The sequence below is a fragment of the Hylobates moloch genome, unplaced genomic scaffold (genome assembly GCF_009828535.3).
Source record: "Hylobates moloch isolate HMO894 unplaced genomic scaffold, HMol_V3 SCAFFOLD_4, whole genome shotgun sequence".
Classification (NCBI taxonomy): domain Eukaryota; kingdom Metazoa; phylum Chordata; class Mammalia; order Primates; family Hylobatidae; genus Hylobates; species Hylobates moloch.
In genome coordinates this window covers 36,431,197-36,458,938 of record NW_026652279.1, presented here as the reverse complement: position 1 = coordinate 36,458,938, position 27,742 = coordinate 36,431,197, and the positions used below count along the sequence as shown (strand labels likewise).

General features: G+C 35.8%; 1 protein-coding gene across 9 annotated transcripts in view; it reads right to left on the bottom strand.

The window, feature by feature from the left end:
- The window catches only part of ZNF148 (zinc finger protein 148), a 149,912-nt gene that overhangs the window by 36,337 nt on the left and 85,833 nt on the right, over positions 1-27,742 (bottom strand). For all 9 annotated transcript variants that reach the window (XM_032149945.1, XM_032149939.2, XM_058437399.1 and 6 more), the window contains 3 exons: positions 25,565-25,690; positions 16,613-16,736; positions 15,215-15,298 (listed from right to left, as the gene is read on the bottom strand). In XM_032149945.1, the coding sequence (XP_032005836.1) occupies positions 15,215-15,298; positions 16,613-16,736; positions 25,565-25,690 (334 nt within the window). The remainder of the gene's footprint in view (positions 1-15,214; positions 15,299-16,612; positions 16,737-25,564; positions 25,691-27,742) is intronic.

Here is a 27,742-nt window from a genome sequence, read left to right as displayed (position 1 = left end):
AGTCTTCAGCCAAAGCTAATTTCCAAAGCTATTCTTCAGTGATTGAGATTGGTGCTATTAATTCAGAAAAAGTTTAATTTTGGCTTTACATTCAAAAGCTCCCAATAAGACTTTACCACTTCTAAGATGTTAAACTGCTATATAATAGAGTAAATCAGAATATTCAGCTTCCATAGCTGACAGAAATTCATACAACACTGATAATAGTTAAGTCCACCAGAGCAAATGAAGTTCACTATTGACACTATTGGCTCAATGACACATAATGTATTCAAATGTTTCTCACAAAGTACTGGCCACAAATACTATTATGAAAGGCCATAAACTTTAAATGCTTTGTATTTCTCAAGCTTTGTAAATTAGTTCAACTAAACTATTCTGTTCCACATGTATTTTTTTTCCCCACCATTCGCTGTAACACAACTTAGCAGATCCACTTCAGTTTATATTAAAATGTTTTGTCAAGTTATTTAAAATACTCATTTTTTTGAAAACACCTTGACATTTAAGTTGCATACCATTCCATTCATCCATTTAAAGTGTATAATTCCATTTTGAAACTATTCTTGCCTATAGTTGTTGCACAGAGACGAATTCTTCAGTCACTTCAAACCTAGTATTGACTTCTTGAATAAATAACAGGGTAATATTGTAGTATAAGAAGAAATATATGTTTAGGCTGGGCACGGTGGCTCACGCCTGTAATCCCAGGACTTTGGGAGGCCAAGGCGGGTGGGTCACCTGAGGTGAGGAGTTTGAGACCAGCCTGGCCAACATGGTGGAACCCTGTCTCTACTACAAATACAAAAATTAGCCGGGTGTGGTGGCATGCACCTGTAATCCCAGCTACTCAGGAGGCTGGGGCAGGAGAATCACTTGAACCCGGGAGACTGAGGTTGCAGTGAGCCGAGATTGTGCCACTGCACTCCAGCCTAGGAAATAGAGTAAGACTCCATCTCAAAAAAAGAAAAAGAAATATACATTCAATTTTTGTCCCTAGGTCCAGACAAAGAGCTCCTAAAACTCTAGTAAATTTCCCGAGTGATCGAGGTGATAAAAGCATCTTTTGTTCTAATATTTGGTCTTTGTCCCTGATTCCTGACAGAGCTCCTAAAATCCTTTCAATTTCCTGAGTGATAGGAGTGTCTTTTGTTCCTGACACAGAACTCCTAAAACCCTAGGGATTTCCTGGGCGATAGGAGCCTCTTTCGTTCTAATGAGGCGACTCTTTCTGGGACCCTAGATAGCTTCAGGATAGGGGCTGGTCACCAGAAAGACAAGGCCTTGAGTAGAAGCCTAGAAATTTCAGCCCCATTCTCCTCAACCTCCAGGAAGGGAAGAAGGGCTAGAAACTGAGTTAATAATCAATCCATCATGCCTACATTACTAACCTCCATAAAAGCCCCTAAGTAATGAGGTTCTGAGAGCTTCTGGGTTGGTGAACACATCCAAGTGCCAGGATGGTGGCACACCCTAAATCCACAAGACAGAAGCTCCGGTACTTGGGACCCTTCCAGACCTTGTCCTGTGGACCCTCTTCATCTAGCTGTTCATCTGTATCCTTTATAATAAAATGGTAAATGTAAGTAAAGTGCTTTCCTGGGTTCTGTAAACTGTTATAGCAAATTATCCAAACTCCCTCCCCCCATGATTTATAGCCAGTTGGTCAGAAGTACAAGAGGCCTAAACTTGTGATTGGCATCTGAAGAGGGGGCAGCCTTGTGGGACTGAGCCCTTAACTTGCAGGATCTGATGCTAACTCGAAGTAGTTAGTGTCAGCATTTAATTAAACTGTGTAACAGGACACCCGGCTGGTGTCCAAAGAGTTGGAGAAGTGTTTGTTGGTATGAGGAAAAACCCACACACTTGGTGTCAGAAGTGGGTAGAAACAGATCATAGTAATTGGTACCATCTGTCAACTCATCAATAGCCAAGGAAAACCACTTGAAATCATCTGCCTGGTTTTTTAATTGACTATTGATGTTGATATCATGTAGGACTTCATTTGAGAATCAGAGTTCCATCAAAAAAAGTTTAAAAGCCATTTCTCCTATATTAGTTTCACTCCAATTTCTTCTGTTTAAACTACTATTAAATTTCATCTGTATTTATTTTTCCTCCGAAATGCCTTTCATGTCCATTTCATTCAATTTTCAGTCTTAAGGTCTTTTTCAGACTCTCATCACTTAATAAAATATACTTTGCTAGAGTATGATAGTAGTATTCCTAAGAAATCTCATTATAAAACAATCATTTCAATGAGGCAGGGGAAAAAGCGACTGGGATTAGTTTCAGAAGTTAGTTTCCTTCAGGGGAAAAAAAATTTAATGGCTAATTAATTAGATCTACAACCCAAACGCTGCTGAGCAAATATATCCAGACTGTTATAGAGTAAGTAGCTTTAACTCTCGGTTCAAAAGAGTAATGATTTCACGTAAACTTCAAGTTTATACACAATATTCCAAGAACAGCTTTTGAATACAAAATATCACATAAAATACAAGGAGGAAAATGAACAAAAATACTTTTATTCTGCTAAGATAGTCTGTTACTACTGCTTATTTTTTCACTGCAATCTTTTACTTTTTAATATCAGAAAAGGCCTAGATAATGTTAGACACTGAGCAAATTCTCCTACTAAATAATCTAGCAGAAGTCTGGATGACTGAAGCATAGCATCAAGTACTGTTTTCAGTAGCTAGCCTCCACTCATCCTGTAACAATCAAGAGCTTCTTCAGCCTTACCTGGAATCTCATCTCCTTAATAACAGCACCTCAAAAATTTCTCGACCAGTCTCTAGTATTTTTGTCAAAGGCTTCTGCATAAGCCAAACTCCCTTGGATTTGTCACGGAATCTTAACATTTTAAAATAATACCTTTCAGGTTCCTATAGGTCCATTGTCTATTTCTCCTAAATATCATTTAAGAAAACAGAATGTCTGAAAAACAGGTAGCGCACAACAAGATTTTTCTATTGGGATAAAGTTAGACTTTCTCAGGACTCTAGAGTTACAGTGGATCAAACTCCACGTCCTCCCCCTCTATCCATTGATAAAGAACTAAAAGGTAGATGAAGTGGGCAAGACCATATATGATTGATTTTTAAGGTGAAGAGAGATGAAGTGGGAAAGAATATATATGATTGATTTTTAAGGTAGAGTTCCTCCATTATATAAGTACAATAGGCCCATATAGAATACTGTGTCTTTAAACAGCAACAAATAGGTTGTTCTTTTTGTGTTTGCAGTAATTTTGTATTTTTTAATGAATGCACTTGTTTCTTTAATTTTAACTAATCATACAAATATAAAACAAGAAAGAGTAGGGGTCATCATTCCTGTATCAGATAAAAAAGACTTTAAACCAACAGTAAAAAAAGACAAAGAAGGTCATTTTATAATGATAAAGGGTTCAATTCAACAAGAAGACTTAACTATCCTAAATATATACGCACCCAAAATTGGAGCACCTAGATTCATAAAGCAAATACGTCTAAACCTAGGAAAAGATGTATACAGCCATACAATAGTGGGAGACTTCAACATCCCACTGACAGCATTAAATAGATTACTGAGGCAGAAAACTAACACAGAAATTTTGGACAAGTGTCTAATTTCTCACTTGACCAACTGGACCTAATAGTGCTCTACAGAATACCCAACAACCATAGAAAATACATTTTTCTCATTTGCACACAGAACATACTCTAAGATCAACCTCATGCTGGGCCATAAATCAAGTCTCAATAAATTCAAAAAAATGGAAGTCCTACCAAGCACATTCTCAGACCACAGTGGAATAAAAATAGGTATCAATACCAAGAAGAACCCTCAAAACCACACAATTACTAGAAACTAAACAACTTGCCCCTGAATGACTTTTGGATAAACAATGAAATCAAGGCAGATATCAAAATATTCTTTGAAACAAACAAAAACAGAGACACAACCTACCAAAATCTATAGGATGCAGCAAAAGCAGTGTTAAAAAGAAAGTTTATAACACTAAACTCCCACATCAAGAGGACAGAAAGATTTCAAATTAATCATGTAACATCACACCTAAAGGAACTAGAAAAACAAGAACAAACTAATCCCAAGGCTAACAGAATAAACGAAAACAGAGTAGAAATGAAACTGAGACCCAAAAACCATACAAAGAATCAACAAAACAAAAAGTTGGTTCTTTGAAAGGATAAATGAGATTGACAGACCACTAGCTAGATTAACAAAGAAAAAGATTCAAATAAGCACAATCAGAAACAACAAAAGTGACATTATAACTAATCCCACAGAAATACAAAAGCTCCAATGAGATTATTATGAACACCCCTATACACACAAACTAGAAAATCTAGAGAATATAGTTAAATTCTTATAAACACACAACCTCCCAAGATTGAATCAGGAAAAAATTCAAATCTTGAACAGATCAATAACGAGTTCCAAAATTAAATCACTAATAAAAAACACACCAACCAGGAAAAAAAAAAAAAAAAAAAAAAAGCCCTAGACCAGATGGATTCACAGCTGAATTCTACCAAATGTACAAAAGACAGCTGGTACCAATCCTACTGAAACTATTCCAAAAAATCAAGCAGAGGGGATTCCTCCCTAACTCATTCTACGAAACCAGTGTCATCCTGATACCAAAATCTGGCAAAGACACAACGAGAAAAAAAAAAAAACAACTAAAGGCCAACATCCCTGATGGAAATAGATGCAAAAATCCTGAACAAAATACTAGCAAACTGAATCTAGGAGCACACCAAAAAGTTAATTCAGTTTGATCAAGTATGCTTTATTCCCGGGATGCAATGCTGGTTTACCATATGCAAATCAATGAATGTGATTCACCAAATAAACAGAATTAAAAACAAAAATCACATAATCACATGATCATCTCAATAGACACAGAAACAGCTTTTGATAAAATCCAACATCCCTTCATTATAAAAACCCTAAAAAAACTAGGCATCAAAGGAACATACCTCACAATAGTAAGAGCCATCTATGACAAACCACAATCAACATTATGCTGAACAGGCAAAAGCTGGACACATTCCCCCTAAGAACTGGAACAAGACAAGGACGCCCATCCTCATCACTCCTCTTCAACATAGTACTGGAAGTCCTAGCCAGAGTAATCAGGCAAGAGAAAGAAATAAAAGACATCCAAATAGGAAAAGAGAAACTCAAATTATCTCTTTGCTGACCATATGATTCAGTATCTAGAAAACCCTAAGGACTCTGCCAAAAGGCTCCTAGATGTGATAAACAATTTCAGTAAAGTTTCAGGATACAAAATCAACAGCATTTCTATACACCAATAACATTCAGCTGAGAGGCAAATCAAGAACATAATCCCATTTACACTAGATGCACACACACATACCCATACCCTAGGAATATATCTAACCAAGAAGGTGAAAGATCTCTATAAGAAGAACTAAAAAACACTGCTGAAGGAAATCATAGATGACCTAAACAAATGATAAAAATGTTCCATGTTAATGAACTAGAAGAATCAATACCATTAAAATTGTCTATATTTCCCAAAGCAATCTACAGATTCACCACCATTCCTATCCAATTACCAATATCATTTTTCACAGAAATAGAAAAAACTATTCTAAAATTTATATAGAACCAAAAAAAAAAGCCCCAAAAGCCAAAGCAATCCTAGCCAAAAAAGAACAAAACCAGGACTTCAAACTATACTACAGACTACAGTAACCAAAACAGCATGGTACTTGTACAAAAATAGATACACAAACCAATGGAACAGAATAGAGAACCCAGAAAAAAAAGCTGCACACCTACAACCAATTGATATTCAAGAAAGTTGGCAAAAAATAGTCAATGGGGAAAAGACCCCTAATAAATGGTGCAGTGGAAACCAGCTAACCATATCTAAAAGAATGAAAGTGGACTCCTACCTATCACCATATGCAAAAATTAATGCAAGACAAATTAAAGACTTGAATGTAAGACAAAAACTATAAAAATCCTGGAAGAAAACCTAGGAAATACCCTTCCAGACATAAGCCTTGGCAAAGAATTTATGACTAAGGACTGCAACTGCAACAACAACGAAAACTGACAGGCAGGGCATAGTGGCTCATACTTGCAATCCTAGCACTTTGGGAGGCCAAAGTAAGAGGACTGCTTGAGGCCAGGAGTTCAAGACCAGCCTGGGCAACATGGCAAGACCTGATCTCTACAAAAAAACTGCAACAAAAACAAAAATTGACGAGTGGCACCTAAAGAAACTAGAATTTCCGCATAGCAAAAGAATCAGCAGAGTAAACAGACAACCTACAGAATGGGAGAAAATATTCACCAACTATGCATTCAACAAGAAACTAATATCCAGAACCTGTAAGGCAGTTAAATCAACAAGCAAAAAACAACCCCATTAAAAACTGGTCAAAGGACATGAGAACAGACACTTCTCAAAATGAGACATACAAGCAGTCAACATATGAAAAAGGCCAGGCACAGTGACTTATTCCTGTAATCCCAGTACTTTAGGAGGCTAAGGCAGGTGGATTGCTTGAGCCCAGCAATTTGAGACCAGCCTGGGCAACATGGTGAAGCCCGGTCTCTACAAAAAAAAAAAAAAAAAAAAAAAAAAAGCAAAAATTAGCTGGGAGTGGTGGTGTGCACCTGCAGTCCCAGCTACTCAGAAGCCTGAGGTGGGAGGATAACTTGAGCTCGGGAGGTTGAGGCCACAGTGAGTTCAGATCATGCCATCGCACACCAGCCTAAGTGACATAGCAACACCATCTTTAAAAAAAAAAAAAAAAAAAAATGAACACCACAATGAGATACTATCTCACACCCCTAAGAAGGGCTATTATTAAAATGTCAAAAAATAACATGTTGGTGAAGCTACAGAGAAAAGGGAACACTTATACATTATTGGTAGACATGTGAATTATTTCAGTGCCTGTGAAAAGCAGTCTGGAGATTTCTCAAGGAAGTAAAAATAAAACTACCATTTGACCCAGCAATCCCATTACTGGGTACATACCCAAAGGAAAAAAAAAAAATTCTACCGAATGACACATGCACTCATACATTTATGGCAGCACTATTCACAAAATCAAAGACACAAAATCAATACAGGTATCCATCAGCAGTGGACTGGATAAAGAAAATGTGGTACATATACACCATGGAATACTACACAGCCATAAAAAGAGCAAAATCATGTCTTTTGCAGCAACATGGATGCAGCTGGAGTCCATCACCCTAAGTGAATTAACATAAAAAATAGAAAACCAAATAACACATGTTCCCACTTATAAGTGGGAGTTAAATCTTGGGTACATACAGACGTAAAAAATGGGAACAACAGACACTAGGGACTCCAAAAGGAAGAAGAGGAGGAATGGGGGAAAGGCCTGAAAAACTTCCTATTGGGTACTATGTTCACTGTCTGGGTGACAGGATTAATAGAAGCCCAAATCTCAGAATTATGCAATATCCCCTTGTAAGAAACTTGCACATGTATCCCCTGAATCTAAAGTAAAAATTTTAATTAAAAAATGTTTAATAATTAACCTATGACCTCATCAATTCACTCCTAGGTAATTAAGAGTAAACTGAGTATATTTTCTGGAATAATTAAAAATGCACACTGAAGCTAGGCACAGTGGCTCACGCCTATAATCCCAGCACTCTGGGAGGCCAAAATCGGAGGATCACTTGAGCCCAGGAGTTCCAAACCAGCCTGGGATACATAGGAAGACTCCATCTCTAAAAAAAAAAATACGAAAAATTAAAAAAGATTACCCAGGCATGGTGTTGTGCTTCGTATATTCAAAAATCCTGAGGTCTTCAGGAGTTTCAGTTTAAAGAAGTAATTGAGTATTTTTCCAAAAGAATATGGTGTGAAATAATTTGTAAAACAAAGCATTATATCTAGACCCAACTGAATGAATGTTTCATGTTCTGTAGAATGTAAAATAATTTTTTAGGGGGCCCTACATTAAAGGAAGGCAGGTTAACAAGTCAAAGAGTAGAGAAACTTATCTTGTTTCAGAGTACATTTTGTACAGTTTTTGAAAATATTTTAAAAAGGCAAACCAAACCATACTATGGTCAAATAAGAAACTACTGTGAAAAGTAACTTTAGCCAGGCATGCTGGTGCACACCTGTAGTCCCAGAAACTCAAGGAAGCTAAGGCAGGAGGATTGTTTGAGCCCAGGAGGTGGAGGCTGCAGTGAGCTATGATCATGCCACTGCACTCCAGCCTAGGCAACAGAGGGAGACTTCATCTCTGAAAACAAAAAAAGTATTTAAGTTTTGCCTACTTCTCAAACTGCCCAAAACTAAAGTAATATTACATTCCTTAAAGCTTAACTATGTTGTTCCGTTTGTTTTTAAAAAATTTAAATACCTAATTTGATTAATACATTTGTAATTATGAGTAAATATTTTAGCATAAAAATATTATACAATTTTTTTCCCATTTAGTTATGATTAACAAAACAGTAACTTATTTTCCAAATTTCCATCTTTCCTCACAAAACAGTATTTTTTTAACATGGCAGTTAAACGCCTTGGTATCTTATAATGCTTTACAAGATAAATCTGACATTCCTTAGCTTAGCATCAAGGCTAGACAATGCAATTCCAAAATCAAGCTTTCTAGACTTATCTCCTCACCCCCTCTCCCCGTCCTTCCTGCTTTCCTCAGAATGGCCATTTACATGCACATCTTGCCTCTGCCCACTCCACTGTGAAATCCGGTCTTACCCCTACACCCACAGACTTCATTTCAGTGAAGCATAGAAGGCTACATACATACAGGCTACAGGCCAGGTCCAGGACTGGCTTTTCCCATACCTGAACAAAATAAAAATCTCCCTGGTTAAAACCAAAAGTTGATGTCACTTTGAAATTTCCTTGGTGCTTGATCTACCCTTTCAACAGCACATTGGTTAAGGGCACAAACTTTGAAGAGCTAGATTGTTATTTACCAGTTATATGCACTGAGGGAGGTGACTTAATCATTTTGAACCTTATCTGTAAAACACGAATACCAGTACCCTCCTCACAGGACTGCTGTGTGGATAAAGTGAGATAATATATGTATTGGGTTACAGTGCTTGGTGGAGAACAGGTACTCAATAAATTTACTTGAGTATCACTAGGCTTATGATAATCATGAACTCTTAGGAATTGCTAGGTTTTTTTAAACTGCAATGAAGTACCTGCCTCCTTCTAGTTCTTTTAAGCCAGGATATATGACACTCTGCTTGGCCTCTTGTCCAGCATCTGCAACTGTCTGGGTGTTTGCCTGTCTGCCTCAGTTTTAACTTGCTACCCTGTGTTTCTGAATCGATTATCTGAGTATCTGTTTACCTGTTCTTGCCCAAAGATTCCCAACTTCCTTCAGTATACTGTAGTGTACTGGTCCTGGCTTCTGGTCCTGGCTTCCATCATGCCTTTGCTTTACTACCTATGGTTCCTGTGATGACACTTGACTCCCATGCAACACATGGATTACAAAGCCTAAATCAAATTCACTCTTGGGGTCACTTAAGTTCTATCTCTTCCATGAAGCCACCAATCTGAATTCTGTCTCGTCTATTTCAACGAAATTCTAAAGCACAGGTTGTGTGCACCATTGTGTTGGAAATCTGACATACGCTTCATCGAATTGTGAGTCACTTGATTCACATGTTCATTCACTCAACGACTATATGTTAAGAATGAGACCACTTCAACCAAGCCTCAATTTGTTAAAGGCTTGTTAAAACAAATGCTAAACATCTTTTTAAAATATAGCTGCTGTGAACTAACAAAGAACATTCCATATAGATTTGAGGGGCAGGGATACTCATACATAAAATATATACACTTAATTGAAAACTGGGCAACTTTCATTATAAAGCCTCTGATTTGCCATATTTCTGTTGTAAGACATAATAATAAAATGGAATCAATCTTCTGGATGACCTCCCCTATCCTCCTAAACAAAAAAAAATTTAAGTATGGTTTAATATTTTTATATATATCAGGTTTTTATCAATTTATATATAATTACACCATACTTTAATTATATACATACACACACATATAAATGATCTCTTTTATTGTCTTTACTGAGATATTTTGATATATAGTATTAAGCTTTTATATGTTTTATGTATAACCAATCTTTTAGTATGAATTATTAACAGCTTTGCAGATAAAAAAAAAAATTGGTTTCTAAAAGCTTTGTTAAAGCAGAAAATGTCAGTCCCAGCAATCCATACTTCTCTACTTAATACTTCCTTGGCAAGCTCTGTCCATGCCAGTGCAGTCTGGGCTTCAGCAATCACAACGCCAGGAGCTTGTAGTGCACACAACATTCTCAGTTATACAAACAGTATTCATTTCCTTCATCCTCACAAATTAAGAGTTAAACTCTAAGTAGGTCTTTAACATTTTCTTTCATAAGACTTCTCTATTAGAGCTAATTAACTATAAATTAGGGCTTAAAAAACGTGAGCGGAAAACTAACTTTTATAAATAACTGAACCATACTAAGGGAAATATAAAGGGTTAAGCTAAGTTAGTCAAGAGTAAATCAACATTCTCTCTAACCCCACCCCATTAGCCCAACTGGTTTACAAAAATAAGAATGCTGTTATTATTCAGCTATTTAATACAGCTATTTAATATAGTTGTGAATAAAAGTCATAGTAAAGAGGAAAAGAGGACTGCTGTGTTTTCAGGCATGAAGAACACTAACTTAGATGACAGGTTTTCCAGTGTTTTTATATTTTCACAGACAGAACTGTATACAGCTAAGAACTAAAGGCTTAAAAAAGAACCTTACGGAAAAAGAAACCTAGTGAACATACATAATTCTGAGTGATTTAGTTTTTTCAAAAATCTCTTTTGTTTTTGGGAGGAGAATCATTTTTTTTTTCTTTTTTGAGACAGTCTCGCTCTGTTGCCCAGGCTGGAGTGCAATGGCATGCTCAGCTCACCACAACCTCCGCCTCCCAGGTTCAAGCGATTCTCCTGCCTCAGCCTCCCGAGTAGCTAGGACTAAAGGCGTGTGCCACCACGTCTGGCTAATTTTTGTATTCTTAGTAGAGATCGGGTTTCACTATGTTGGCTGGTCTCAAACTCCTGACCTCATGATCCACCTGCTGTGGCCTCCCAAAGTGCTGGGATTACAGCGTGAGCCACCGCACCTGGCCAGGAGGAGAATCATTTATAAAAACTTTCCTATAGAAATAGCTTCGTAACATTTTTACTAATTGAAATAAAAAATAAATTATGAAAATTGGCATAACTAAAAAGCAACCATAATTTGTATAACAGAACATCAGGATAGGTATTCTGTGGCTTACTATTCAGAGGAATTTACAAAAATAAAATTAAAAATGGTACTTAAGTTTTTTACTCCTCAATCCCTCTTGGTGATAAGACTGGCAGTTTCTTAGAGTAAAATGCTCATAAGGTGAGAAGAAAATAACTCAATTATGGATATATGCCATTCTAACATTTATTTTATATATGCATTTTTAAAATAGGCACCTTAGACAAGGAAAGGGCATGTCAGACAAAAGTACTTGATCCACAAGGAAATCTGCCAATGACGATAAATGTTTAACCTTGATATGCACTTGATCAGTAATCCTGGCCCTAAATAAAATGATCAATTATAATTATCTTCGACCTTAGCCTCGAATCCTCATTGTCTCTCTCACATCCAAAACATCACCTAAATAAAGGATCTGTAACATTCACAAAAAATATAATATTCACAAAAAAGGTAAATCTCCCATAATTGCCAAAAATAGCAGTCCTGAGGATATTTACAATGTGACAGTTTTCAGTGCCGTAGTCTAAAGGAATAAAGCTTAAACCAGAATTTCAGGGATCAGCCTCTGGATGAAAAAGTACTCTCCCCTAAAATGGTATTTCATAGACAAGCCCAAATTTAGGAAATGGGATTAAATAATAGCCTGTCTAGAGCATGTTAAAAATTTTTCCTTTTGAAACCAAATCAACTATGTTCTTGGTTTTAGTAAGACACAGGTTTCTTTATTGTTGGCCACAGCTACCAAGCAACTAATGATTTTTAACCATGTTGCAAAGGGGCAGAGAATGGGCTTGGAGGCTTGAGGGACCAGGAGGAGACAGTATGAGACCTAAAGGGAGAAGGAAGGAAGGATGTATGGAAAATGTATGTAACTGCACTGAGCTTGCTTATATGTGTGTTTTTCCACATCTGTTTTTCCACAAGAACGTAAACTCCAAAGAAAGAAACTGCCTTATGGTTTTCACCAACCTTTGAGGGTCAGTTAGGTGACTCATTACTCATTTGACAATTTAAAAATGCATAAAAATATGGAAAAATCTTTTTTAATGCCATAACTATTTAAATGCATTCTTCTAAACTAAGGGCCTACAAAGAAAGAAAGCCTTCACATGGGCAAACTTTAGGGCACTACCCTCCTCCAAAAATAAAAGTCATTTAGAAAATGAAAGGAAGAACAGTAAGAACAGAATAATAAATGATAGAGCCCTATTTGTGGTTCTAGATATATATTCCCAAATAGGTTTAACAAAAAACATTTTACTGTCTTTAAAAAGAATCTATAAAAAGAATCAAGAATATGAAGTAAAGAAGGGAAAACTATCCCCTTATATCAGTTCCACCTAGTGGGGAGGGAACAATAGGGCAGAATTGATTCTCTCTTCAAAAGAACCTTTCTTTGTTAAGGAACCCTAGTGATCGCTTTGCCCTGGTTCCTCTCAACTCCTTATCTTCTTCTACACTGTTCTCTCTTAACATGAGAACTCCAGCCTTTGCTTCTACCACTTTTAGATGCTACTATACCTATAGGAAGGCTAAGCCATAATTGGCTTAGTGACAGAGCAAGAAAAACTCAAAAAGGCCCAAATATAACTTTCTGCTTCTAGTCCCATTCTGCATAGCCAGTGATTTCACATGCGTACTCTGGAATCACAGAGGCTTGAGCTGAAATCTTGGTTCCATCATTTATTAGATATATACATTTGGGAAAGTTTCTTAACTTATGTGCACTTCTTACTACCTCCTCATCTATCAAATGGGGATAGTAATAACTCCTGCCTTTCAAGATTAATGTGAGGACTAAATGAGATATTTAACACAGTTTTCTGGTACTCAGTAAATTCTAAATAAACATTAACAACCCATTATACTCTGCTTAAATCCAAGATTCCCCATGGTCTAGTGCAGTTGATTACAGGATTGTGACCAGCACTTTCTTAAAAAAAGAATTCATACACACACACACAAAATATCACAGTGCAATGAAGGTAAGTACTGTTTCAAAAATATTTTTTTCAGATACACACCCACCCACACACATATATTCTTAACTTAGCCTCATGTAGCTTTTCTGTGACACCTTCCCTAAGAACGGACAGCACATGTGTCTCTTCCTCAGGGCACAATAGTATCTTGAGAGTTTTGTATAAAATTCTACAACACTTAACTGCACTGTGCTTGCTTATATGTGTGTTTTTCCACAAGAACGTAAACTCCAAAGAAAGAAATTGTCTTATGTTATCTATTTCTGGTGCTTGAAAAACACTGGATGCTCAATAAATTTTTGTTGAATGAATGAGTAAAATATCAAAACCTATTAGGTATTAAGAACACACAAAAATAATCACTTTCATTTGTATCTGACCAGGTTTTATTGTTATATAGGAATTTAAATTTAGCTATGTCACACAAAATCTATAAATTTTTCTCCCACAGTGCCTAGTATAGCCCATTCTAAAAAAAAGAGATGAATACGATTACTTAAAAAACTGAAATGAGTAATGTGCAAAATGACTGTTAAAAAGTAGAACATCCAAGCATACAGACATGTTGCACAGTTAAAGTTTTATTTATTCATTTATTTATTTATTTATTTATTTTTGAGACGGAGTTTCGCTCTTATTGCCCAGGCTGGAGTGCAATGGCGCGATCTCGGCTTACCACAACCTCCGCCTCCCGGGTTCAAGCAATTCTCCTGCCTCAGCCTCCCAAGTAGCTGGGATTACAGGCATGTGCCACCACGCCTGGCTAATTTTGTATTTTTAGTAGAGACAGGGTTTCTTCCATGTTGGTCAGGCTGGTATCCAACTCCCGACCTCAGGTGATCCGCCCACCTCAGCCTCCCAAAGTGCTGAGATTACAGGCATGGGCCACCGCGCCCAGCCCAGTTAAAGTTTTATTTAAGCAGACCAGACACATTCATGCTTCTTTTTAGGGGCAAAGAAAATTGAAAAAAAAGTTATCAGACAGAAAAGGTTGTTTCTGTATGACAAACTGTCCTATCACAAATACTGCAGGTCCCATGAGAACACATCTAAATAACAACACTGGGCAGGTACTTGCTTGAGTACTTAAAACAGAAAAATATGAAGAACTTTAATATTTTCAATATTCTCATATTATCACAATTCTCAATTCTATTCAAATGTAAAATTCAAAGTTATACAAATTTACCAATTCTGCTTTTATTCCATCACAAAAAGCAAACACTGGAAATCAACTCTAAAGAAACACTTTTCAACATGCTTAGACACAACAAAGGCTACATCAACAGACTACTAAATCAAAGTTACTTATAAAAGTTGGTTTTACCATTGGCAAAAATAGATGCAAACAAATATTTGCTCTAAAATGAGACTTAGGTTTTTAAGGTATGTGTTCCTTTATAGTGATCCTCTAGAATATTTAATTTCTAAATCATTAATAACTTGACTGAGAGATTGGCAGTTCTCAACTTTTTAAGATTACATGTCTACTGATAAGGTAAGGTATATACATGAAATGGAAAGAAAGAGAATGAATTGTATTGCTGCTTTAGGAGTTAGGAATTTGCTTCCTACCCCAGACTAATTAATGATAATTTTAAGCTTAGTAAACACCTAACGAATTAGCAATTTCAGAAAACCTTCCTTCCTTTTGTGACTTTAAACGTATATTTTAGGTTATTACGCAACTCTAATTCAAAGTAATTTCTTGGGCTTGGACATTAAAGTTAAGTCTTAACAGTTAACATTGATTTATTGAAGGGAGAAAAAAGATAACCTGTGATTTATAGTCTAAACCAATGGAAATGGCAGCAAGTCACTGCCACTTATTAAAAATTCTTCCCTCCATCTGAAATAATCATTTTAATGAAGCTAGTAAGGGTGGTTAACACTCACCAGTATGAATCTTCTCATGTCTCTGTAGCAGGTACTTCTGTATGAAACGCATGTCACATTGACTACACTGAAATGGTTTTTCACCTTAAAATAATTTCACATCCACAAATTAGTCACTGAATAAAACAACAGTTTTTAGTTACTGTTTCTGAGGAAAGAAAAATCTTAGCTGCCCAAATTTTGGAAAATTACAAAATAGCCATACAAATTTTTGATGTTATTAACAGAATTTTATGTCCTCTCAATTTTTTTCCCAGGATTTAAAAATTCATATTCTCACAATCACATAAAAATGAGATTAAATTTGATCTATATATTCAAGGGGGGAAAAGGAAATAAATAAAACAATTTAAAATTGAATTTTAACATCATGGGGTGAGAAAGAACTACAGGTTCTCACGTGTCTTAAACATCTTTTCTTCCTTTTTATCTGGAAGAAGGTGCGCCCATCCTGTTTTCTCCCTAGTTAACCATCCATTTATGCCCTTTTACATATTTTCTTCAGAACCTTCAGAACATTCTAAACATCCCTTTTTTAAAAGATCCTGTCTCTTCAAACTTTCTCTCTCTGCTGGGGCTTTTCCTTTTAAGGAAAGTATTCTCTGGCCTGCTCTATGCTGAGAAACCTTGTTTCAGTCCTGAAACACTTCTACCTTAGTACTTTCTCTCCTTCCCTTTCACTACACCTCCTTAAAAGAGTAGTCTACTCTAAGTCAAATTCTTCACCGCCCACTTGTGGTTTAACCTTTACTCTGCTTTCTGAAAAGCTACTTGTGATCTCCTTGCTATTTATTTCAAAGATTTTTTTCTTGGTTCTCTAACCTCTATCCTCCTAGGGCATTGGCACTGTTGGTCACACCCTGCTTGGAATCCTATCTTCTGCTAGCTTCTGGGACACTATTTTCCTAGTTCATTAAATCTCCCTTATAACTGTTTTTCTTCCTCATTTCATCTTACATGTCTAGTTTGTTTACCCAAAGGTCTGTCATCTTTAATATTGTTCTCTACAATTTCATTATCTTAGCTATCATTTATTTATATTTGATTTCCAAATCCATGTTTTAAACTCTGCCTGGACATTTTGCACACACAAAAAATGAACGCTGATAAACAGGCTTTTAATAATACATTCTCTAATCATTTCTATAGCTAAATGGAGCACATTAAGCCAAACAGGTGTCCAATTAAGACTATTTAATTAATTTTACACATCCATGCTAATTGTTTTCTCACTTAAGAGTTTTTCCTGATTTCCTTCTGATATTCTGGCCTACAAAATCTCTGATTTGGAATGCCAGATTAGCTATGGTCTTAGGAATGAATGACGGTTACACGAAGATGAAAATAACAAAGATAATAACTTTAATGGCCACAAGCCCATTTTAATTCAAGAAATACCTGTATGAATGAAGACATGTCTCTGTAAGTGATAGTTCGTTCTAAAGGCAGCATTGCAGTGCTCACAAACGTGAGATTTAGGGGTTTTCAAACCAAGTGATCCATCCTCATTTATTGTAAGGATCTAGTTCAAAAAAAAAAGGCAAAAAAAAAGAAATAAGTTTTAAAAACGTAATTAAATAGTAATTTTTAAAAAAAGAATGCAAACAACGGTCACCACAGATTATGAAATATATTGTTCTTAAATAATCTTGAAAAGACTATTAGAATAATGTTATCATTAACTGTAGGAAAGTACAATGTGACTCAGAATAAGCAAAAATCACTAACAAAACCTTGGAAGCTGGTTAAGTAAGATCTCATCACGGCCTTCTCCTCTGTAATGCTGATGCATGATGGAGTTCCTAAGTGTTCAGTTAGGGTGAGCACAGGTATATTTTCAATTTCAAATTCTCATATACGCAGGAGAAAAGCCTTTAGACATGATCTAATATCAATTGGTATGGGGCTAATTAAATAAATCATGGAAAATGAATACAATTTAATATCATGTGGTTGTGAAATAAAATGACAAAGCTGTCTATATACTTATATGAAAAGCATGTCAGGATTTGTTAAGTTAAAAAAAAAAAAAAGGCAAAGTTTAGAACCCAGTGTAGTTTTGCTAACTTTTGTATATAAAAGGTACATATAGGAATATATATTTGCATAGGCATAAAAACTACTTGAGAAGGATATATATATATAGAAGTATATAACCTTGATTGTGATGGCTGGGGAACTGGGCAGACAAGAGATAAAATGGGAGGCAGGTTTTACACTGTCCACTTAACACATTTTTTTGAACCATGTAAGTGGTTACCTACTACTTAAAAAAGAGAGAACACTAAGTTTTCAAGTTATAATATGGTAGAATTTATGGTCTGTTTCAGTCTAGGATCACTAAGGTTATTCTAGAACTACTAAATTATTGTTAAACATATTCCTAAGAATATTTGTCAAATAAATAAATTAGAAGCGGGTATGGGGTCCATCTGGGGCATAAGTACTAAATAAGAAAATTATTTAAAAAAAATTTTTTTTTAAATAGAAGTGGGTAAAAGGAAGGAAGACAAGAGACAAAGAAAGCAACCTTATCTTTCTGGGCTTATTGAGATTAAGAGTACTGTGAGCCTGGTCTGGATGGTACCAGAGAGAAACTCACCTTAGGCTGCATGTATTCCAATTTACCAACTTGTTCAATGTGCAACATTAAGCTGCCTTTTGGCCAGGCATGGTGGCTCAAGCCTGTAATCCTAGCACTTTGGGTGGCCGAGGTGGGTGGCTCACTTCAGCCCAGGAGTTCGAGACCAGCCTGGGCAAAATGAGGAAATGCTGTCTCCACAAAAATACAAAAATTAACCAGGTGTGGTAGCACACACCTGTACTCCCAGCTACTTGGGAGGCTGAGGATGGGGGGATCATTTGGGCCAGGAGGTCAAGGCTGCAGTGAGCCATCATCATGCCACTGCACTCCAGCCTGGGCAATAGAGCAAAACCCGTCTCAAAAAAAAAAAAAAATTGCCTTTCATCAGTCGTGGAAGAGTGAAAATAATGATTCCTTTTTCATTATTGACGAAAGCAAAAAAAAAAAAAAGGGCAGAATATTATGCTGAAGCAGCAAAGAAAACTAGATCTGATCAGGAGGGGTATGGCCAGTGAAAGGGAAACAATGCTCTAGGTGTGGGCACACAGAATGGGAGCTAAGAAACTGTCCAACATAGGCAGAGAAATCTGGGAAATAAATACAAAGAACTGTGGAAACTGATTAGGGCCTGCAAACACACAGCAATGACCCCTTCTCAAACCTAGAAAAGGGCAGTAGGTAAGGGAAAAAGGCTTTAACCCTTAAAACATTTTTACTTAAATTCAAGAAGACAGTTCAGCCTATACTATATGCAGATCAGTGGTAATTATTATGCAAATTATACAGGGCATTTGGATTCTGGGCAAACAGCCAATGTGGTCAACAATGCTTCAAAGTCTATGTACCAAAGTCATGGAAGGGAAACATTTGGCAGGAGAATGGAAGTGGGTGTCACAGCTTCCTGAGGAGAGTCAAAGAAAGTGGAAAGCTTCATCTCTGGGCCAGTCAGTTTTAAATTTTTTCAACTCCTCCAAGTCACATAATAATAAGCAAGTCAACACCGTGCAAAAGGAAAACACACAAAATCTTTTAAAATATGACTCAAAATTATTTTCAACATAAAACAAAAAGATGTTAAATACTTATATAAAATGGAACTAAAAACAAGACAGCACCAGGTATGTTTTTTCATGTATGTTGATAACAAATAAGAAAATCCAACTGCCAAAAAACATGGCACTTCAATAGCTTTCTGTGGCATAGCAACTGCAAGGAAAGGCTTTGTAAAGAACAAATCTGGCCCAAGTTGCTTAATGTGAAACGGATGTAATCCTTGACTGTACAAAGCCCTTTTATGAAGAGTTAAGGAGTTCTAGGTCATTGTTTTCTGGCACTGGAGGTACTGCTGCCTTTCATTGTAGATTCAAGCCTTAATTCAAGGTGAATTTTGTGGATGAAACAGCTACCACTGCCTTGTGGATAAACACACAGGAAAATCTAGCTTTTTTTAAGTTCAAAGACAGAAACACCAAATTCTTGGACATTTTATATTTTCCTTACTTTCTTTAGGCCAGAGTAACAAACATCTTTGTTTAAAGGACACAGAGTAAACTCATCTTGACTCAGATGAGCATCAATGGCCCTTCCACTTTGTAACCTGTTTTAAATACATCCAACTGATTTTTATTCACCCTCATAATCTCAGTGTTCAAAACGGTATCTGGAGCATAGTGGAGACTCTGTATCTGTCAAAGGACCTGGCTGCCTGCTGTCCATAACAATTACTCCTCCTAGCTTACCACTTTATTGTTTTTTAAATTTATTGCTAAAAGCAATACTTTACTTTTCAATTTTTTAGTCTTCAGATAACTGAGTAGTCAGAGAAGCGGGTAGGCAAAGAATAAAATCCCTTAGCAGAACACAAATAGCACATTAATGCAGGCAAAATTTTCTTCCCCGGTATAGACTTGCCTTCTTTTCTTGCTCACACCTTTTCAAGATCTTTTAGTAGAATGTGATCTACCAGCTGAGTGTGTATGCCTTAGAGATTAGCAGTCTTACCTGCGACTGGTTCCATAAAATATTTTTGTTTTTCCTTTTTCCCCAACATATGAACACCGTTACAATTGAAGAATTTAATGTTTAAAATTTTCAATTCTAAGATGCCTGCTAGACATCTTCAGATGCTTCATCTTGCCCCTTGTCATTGCTACTTCAGGAGAAATATAGTATATTACACAGACCAAGCAATCAGGCTTTAGCAAGTGGAGAAATTAGTAATACTCTAATTCTCAACACACTAGATATTTTTTTCTTATCTGTTCAGTAAATTTAAAACAAGATTTTATAGAAAAAAATTGAGTATCAAATGGAATTTCTCAGTTAATCTGCTTTCTTAATCTCATATCCATTGTGACATATTTTCTGTTTTAAGACAAATCTATTACCAGCCAGCTACCTAAATATACACATATGGTAAAGGTTATCTTAAATAATATACCCATTTTCATCAGGCAAAGCCCTAAGGTCTGCCTATTCAAATTCAGAGATTTTTCACTCCATAAGGATCATTGCCACTGAATAAATGAAACCTGACACCCCTCACTGAGAAAGTTCTGTTTTCTTAAAAGGCAGACATGATTTTTCACATTCAAATGTGTACTACTAAAATTATTAAAGCATACTTTAAACTAAACACTATAGGTTTTTTACCATATATTCCTGAATCAATCAAAATCAACTTCGAAGCCACTAAAACTCAAAAGACAACTTAGATAAGAGAGTTTACATTTCTCACCTATTATGAGACGTTCTACTGCAACTGGGGATGGCGAATGACAGCTGTGACAATTCTCTTTACTCTCCAAATCCAATGAGAAATGGAAAATAGTGCAAGTCCAAAGATATACAAATAACAAAGTCACCCTGAATAATACCCATCATGGCAACTTGACTGTCCTGGTCATCGTTAATCACCTATTCTAACATTGTCACTTTCTTTTATTCATCAAGATTTTCTATTGTTTCTCAGTACTAGATTTTTCTCATCACCAAATTTCATTTTTAAATGGTAAGCTTTTGACAGCACCAGAACAAGAAATTCACTGTATCATAACCATGGCACAACAACTATGTTCACCAAAATGACCCTGGGTTTTAGAAAAAGGCTGTTTCTTCCCTGTTTCCTGAATATTAGGCAAAGAAGTAGGTAATATTTTCTAAAGAAAGATTTACATCAGATTTTTTTTTCAAAGTTAGGGTTCAGTTCTATGGACAAACAATTTATCCAAGACACACAATTTCCTGGGAAAATTAGATAAATAAAACTCTATTATTTTGCCAATCTTCTTCCTTCATTTTCTTACTATTCCATACTTCCTGTTTGCATGCTCAGTCTTATAATCAGTTCATCTTTAAAGCTACTTCTTCCTAAATCAAGGTAACATGTAGAAGAAAGCATGACAAATGTCTGGTATATCTACTTCTGTTTCGTTTCATTAAATTTTCCTTATTTTACATAATTCAATCTTAAATCTTTTTGATACCAAAATCTAAAATCTTTTCTGGGAACCAACAATATATAATAAATTGCTGGGAAAGGATTCTCTATATAATTTATAATCTATTTGATGTGTGAAAAGTGCTCTTCCTCAGTTCAGCATAACTTTGAATAATCAATTTTTAATTGGATCACCTTAAGTGTTACAACAAACAACCCAGTTCCTTTCTTCAGTACCTGATGAGAGATCTTGGCACATAACAGGCACTCAAATTATTTGTGGAATAAATGAAAAGAGAGATACATTTCAGAATAAAGAGATGTAATTAAAAATATCCTCTCTCTCATTCAGTTACTAAGGAGTTGGAAAAAACCTATATAATATATACAACATGGGATTTAGATAATATTGTTATATTTTACTGAAAAAAATTCTTAGAATTCATTAATGTTAACCCAACAATCCTCCTAAAACCCTTCTGAGATGGAAACTGTTACTAATTCACGTAACAAGTGAATACCAAAGTCCAGTAGTAATACCTCATTTATTCAGAAACTTTTAGTGTCAAGATTTGAAGTTTTCAAGCTTAAGAGTGTAACAGTCACCAAAAACAGACTCAAAGGGGCAAAGGAAAGTGATGTTAAGTGACCACTCAGATATACAGCAATGTAAAAATGAATAGCATGTCCCCAAGGAATGAGAAGTGAAGTGATTATAAGCAGTATAACACTTAAAGTCTAGCAGTGAGGATTTTCAGGGTCAGGTGGGTGGGGGAGAGCCCTAAAATCTCTGTTCTCCTAGAGGGCTTCAACTGCAATACACGATTTTAAAAAATGTTTATGTCAGCTTCAAGACATTAAAAGCTGAATTATGTTCAAATACACTATATTTAAAAGGAAAACAACACGTTAAAGATTTCCCAAAAAAATGGTGAAAATAAAATGAAATTTGATATTTAAAAGGTGTAAGCTTCTCTTATGTAGAAAACTTACTTTCTTAAAACAGCTAATTCCACAACAGATGCAAATAGCTTGACCTAGATGATGTTCCCTAGCTCAGTTACCCTCTTCATCAGGCATGCTGCCAAGTGTATTTAGGCAAATTTCAAGTATCAAAACCTACCTTAAGATGATCAGGCTTTCCCATTGCATTTACGTTTTCCAAAAAAAAAAGACTCAGCTTTGCCATATGAGAAAAGTTCAGCTATTGCTTAAAATCCATGGCAGCTAAAGATGGCATAACAACACAGTACTTTAAGGGAGCCATAGTTACACGGATGTTTATAAGCTCTGATGTTTTTACTAAAACTTTATCACATTATACTTCTTGTGCAGATCCCCAATCTAATACTACACAATGGTGACACAAACTCAAAATATTCACAATGGCAAGATTTTAAGATTTGGAAAAGGTGCTGGGGAGGGTGGAGTCCTCTAGGCATAATAAATCATAATTCTTTGAGGAACTTAAAATTGTTTTTAAGGAATTTAAAACAAGTAACACTTACTGATTTACAAACATGGGTAAGTTTCTCTTTCTCTTCATACCAAAGAGCAGAATGAATTACTTTAACAGAAGTTCTAAAGCATAAATTTTTATATACACTCCTGAGAAAATGTAAAATTACTCACTGGTTATATCTTAAAGTTCTAAGACTCTAGATACAAAAAACCCATTCATCTGGAGATGGCAGACCAGTGGTTAAAAACAGTCCACAACCATTCCCTGTCCCATTACAAGTAACATGCCAGGACAGTTGAAAAATAATTGTTTGTTCTTTATTAAAAAAAAAAAAAAAAAAACACAGAGACAGGGTTCCACAATGTTGCCTAGGATGGTCTTGAACTCCTGGGGTCAAGCAATTCTTCCGTCTCAGCCTCCCAAAGTGCTAGGATTACAAGTGTGAGCCACTGTATCTGGCCTGTTTGTTATCCTTACACCTCTGTCTGCTGTATATTGTTTCTAGTCACTTCATCTTCCTAAGAATTTCTCTAAGGGGCTACCCTAAAACATTCTCTTATACACACTATACTTAGAATAGGACAACTCTGTCATCTGGCCACTACAGAGGTATATAAATACTTAAGTAATACCTTTAGAAATATTCTAAAATGATACATTATGAGTTTACCGCAAATTAGACGAGCAAAATAGCTTAAAGCCTGTAAATACCTAATCTATATTTACAAATACCTAGAACATATCACCAAATACAGAGTCCAACACCCAATGAGAAGATAATCTGGGTTTTAGTCAGAATTTCAAGAAGAGAGTACACTTGAAATAGATACCCCATAGATCAGCAATGAATCCAAAGTAACAATCAATCACTATCACAAACGATTTTAGAAATAATTTTTTACACAAAACCTGGTATTCTTCTATATTTGAAGAACTTGATTTGTTCATTAATGTAAAGAACCCCCAAAAATGATATAAATTACTGAGAAAAACATTAAAGCCTCAAGAAAAGAAGTGGAGAGAGAGGGAAGAAAAGAAGGGAGAATTTCACAAAACATGAAATATAAAAGGCCAACAAAAATTTTAGAAGTTTAGTGTGACCAGAAACTAAAGAAATTCAAATTTAAACTATAATGAGCTCCCATCTTAAGCAAAGTCAGACACTCAAGACCAGTGAGAATGCAGACAGATATACCTCAGGTCCACTGCAGGTAGAAATGTAACTGGTCTAACATTTCTGAAAAGAGTAACACTATCAAGAAATCTTTCTAAAAGTTCATACCCTTTGATCAATAGTGCACAAAGATACATACTCAAACATTTTAAGTGCAGCATGATTTAAAACAGAAACAGGACTACAACTTTCAAACAACATAATAATGTCTAATAAAGCAATCATTAAATATAACATTATCTATCAAAAAATAGATTATGTAGCTAATAAAATGATTACAAAAAACATTAAAAACTTTAAACACAACAATTGCTTACATTTCAAGTGTTAAAAATCAGCTAATTAAATCTATATTATACCTCCATATCTATCTGCACAAATTTGAAAAAAGATAGAAAGGGAATATGGCAGAAAATCCAAGTAGTTATCTCTAGGAAATGTAACTATAGGTTATTTTAGTATCTATGTTTTTCAAAATTTGCTATTGTAGGCATATTTATATATCCCCAAATTAGTGGTATGCTGGCAAATATTTAACCACCAGCTAAGGAATCAGGGGGTATAGAAACATTTGCTGATTTCTGGGGTGTAAATATTCCCACCATAGCTAATTATAAGCTACCAATGGTTTTGGCAACTAGTTTGTAAATGAAATCTTGCAAGCCAGCTCAAGCTGGCTCCAACACTCGAATAAGTCCAAAAGCATACAGAAATATAAATAATAATGATGATTATGATTTCAAATCACAAATTTTTAAAAAGCCATCAAAAAATCATTTTACAGTATGATCTTTTTAAAAAGGACTTTCTCACCACATGAGGGAAGAAAAAAATAAGACTTAACTATAAAAATGCAAATATACTGCAGAGAGTTCAGAGAATTTCTAGGAATACCAAAAATGCTGCATACATTCAGCTATCACTATACTAAAGGGAAAAAAACAGGCCAGGAGTGGTGGCTCGTGCCTGTAATCCCAATACTTTGGGAGGTTGAAGTGGGAGGATGGCTTGAGACCAAGAGTTTGAGACTAGCCTGGCCAACATAGCAAGACCTCATTTCTGTAAGAAATTCAAAAATTAGCCAGGCATGCTGGCACATGCCTGTGGTCCCAGCTACTCAGGAGGCTGAGGCAGGAGGATCCCTTGAGACTGGGAGACTGAGGCTGCAGTGAGCCATGATCATGCCACTGCACTCCAGCCTGGGTTACTTGTTTATTTACTAATCCATTCATTAACCCATAAAATATTTATTGACGATCTATTATGTCTCCTATTCCAGGCTCTTAGGATACAGCTGTGTACAAAATGAAGTCCCTGCCCTCATGAAGTTTACATCCTATTAACAGGGATCCTCTATCTTTTCCTGATGAATAACTGGAATTACATTTTCCTGAAACCTTAATATAAAGATAAGAAAAACTAACACAAATGAGACGAAAGGGCAACGCAAGCCATCTGTCAGAGATATGGAAAAAGAAAAGTTCATTTTTAGACAAGTCAGGAACATGGTGAAAGAGAAGCAGAAAAATTGAAAGTAAGGCCCACCACCTCCATGCAGGCATGCACCCCTTCCTACTAAACCACACAAGACTTTTACATCTGCCTTAGGGTCCAGCCAGGTTCTTGCCTATAGAATTAACCAACAGTTGGAATTAAGAGGTTGTGATTACCACCTTAATAAACTGTCTTACTTTTGCGGGAGAACGTTGTTTCCGCTTCTTCTTTTTCTGTAAGTCTACTGGCTCTCTGATTTGTTTTTTGTCTCTCATCAGTTGCTCAGATACATCAGTAAAAGTAATTTCCTGCTTTACACTTATCTGTTTAAAAAAAGAAAAGCCAATTTTAGACATAAATAAAAAGTTCATTGTGACAAAAGGCCATTTTATGTTTAATCCTTTGCTAAACCCACATATGGTTGCTTCCAGAATGATGATCTACGTGTGTGTGTGCTAACTATATACAGTACTATAGAATTCATTAATAGGCAGTGGGTAATAAGAATTGAGAGTACATAAATTGAGGGATAAACAGATTTTTTTTTTTAATCTACCTGAGAAAAAAGATCAAAGACGTCCTGGGAAAAGATGATCATAAGACCAAGCAGAAGTCAGGAAATCGTAACATCAATTTCATTCCCACATTTAAGGAAACTGATACTGAAGTTAAAAGCACACAAAAAAGGTTAAGGTCCAAAAATCAACACAACACTGGGGAATAAGAGAGGTATTTAGACTTCTAGATGGGCTCTGTATTTATAAAACATCAAGCAAACCACACAAAATTCTAAAAGATAATTTGTCAAAAGAAAGACAAATTACCAATGAAAATCTAATTATCTTCATGCTCAACAGTTTTGTCATATGACTCAAGATCTTAGCCAGTACTTTCCTGGGCTCTACAACAAACCATCACCAAATATCTGTTTACAGAAGCAAGTATAATTTTAGGCCGCTACACTGTACAAGACATGATGCTAACTACATAATAGAGAAATACTAGAAGAAACATTAAGATTTCAACAATGTTCTTCAATTTTCAGATCTCAATTCTCAGAGTTACTTGTCCTTAAAGAAAAGAAAAACCAAGGTTCTAAGTTCACTAACGGTACTGTCGTCAGTTCTCATCAGATTTGATGGTGTTCAGTCATCCCGTCCTCACTGCTACATTTTCAATCTATCCTTGAAGTAAAACAAGAACCTTAAAACTAGGAAACTTTCAACTCAGGCTATAAAATACAGTAAAGATCCTTGAGAATAATTCAGTAAGTACAACGTGCTAATGGCTACATTTTCAAGAAACACACTAAAAAGCATGGTGCAAAAGATGATGAACATCTTACAGATTCACAGTGTAAAGGTAGAAAACAGCTGTGTGGAAGAGGTTCACGAGAAAAATGCAACCTAAGCCAGGAATTTCAGACTGACAAAAAGCAGAAGTTCTCATGAATTCCTGAAAGGCAGGCCATGTGAGAATCACAAATCAAGAACCCTGGCACAAAAACATTATGTAAATGATTATTTATTTAGCTAGTAATTCTACCAAGTTACAGAAGGGTACAGTGACCACTCTTCTGGCTTCGTTGGTATCAATTATTTTGAATACAAAATAGGATGGTAAAATCACCACCTACAAGACTTGGGAATACAGACCTCTTATCACCTCTGAAGTGATATTTACTGAAAAACAGTAACTGGGAATGGGTATAAGACAAGAAGAGATAACAGACTATGTAAGCAGCTGTGGAATTTCTCTGCCCTATTTTGAAGGAGTACCAAAAAATAGTACAAAAATTTCTGTGAGTGTGTAAATTCCAAATAAACCATGGAAATGTAGCATGTGGCAATAAAAAAGAGGAACTCTTTTTAGCAAGTGTCAAGAAGAGTGTAAGATAAATTCATAAATAAGTTCTGCTGTTCACTGCCATTCACAAACCAAACAAGAGCCTTTATATGCAAACAGTAAAAAAGATTAACACATATATCTGAACCTGTTATTTCCACATATATGGAAAGTGATTATATTAATACTGTGATTTTCACCTAGTCCCATTAGTACCCTCATGCCTATTTGCAGGCCTGAATTTCAATGCTGTTCTTATTACCAGTCCAGATATGCCACCACCACCACCATCCACCACCACCCTACCTGCCCTTCTTTCTTCAGATTTGACCAAACTCAGATATTTCTCCTAAAACTCTAAGGCCCCTGCTCATCCACTGAGTCAATCTCCCTCTGGGCTTCCCACTTTGAAACTACAGAAGCTGTCAGACATGATTTCCTTTTCATATCTCCCTTCTATACTCATCTAACTTCTTCCCCAAGTTAAGACAGAAGTAGAGACCTATAGTGTCATGCTTCCTCTTCTCTGC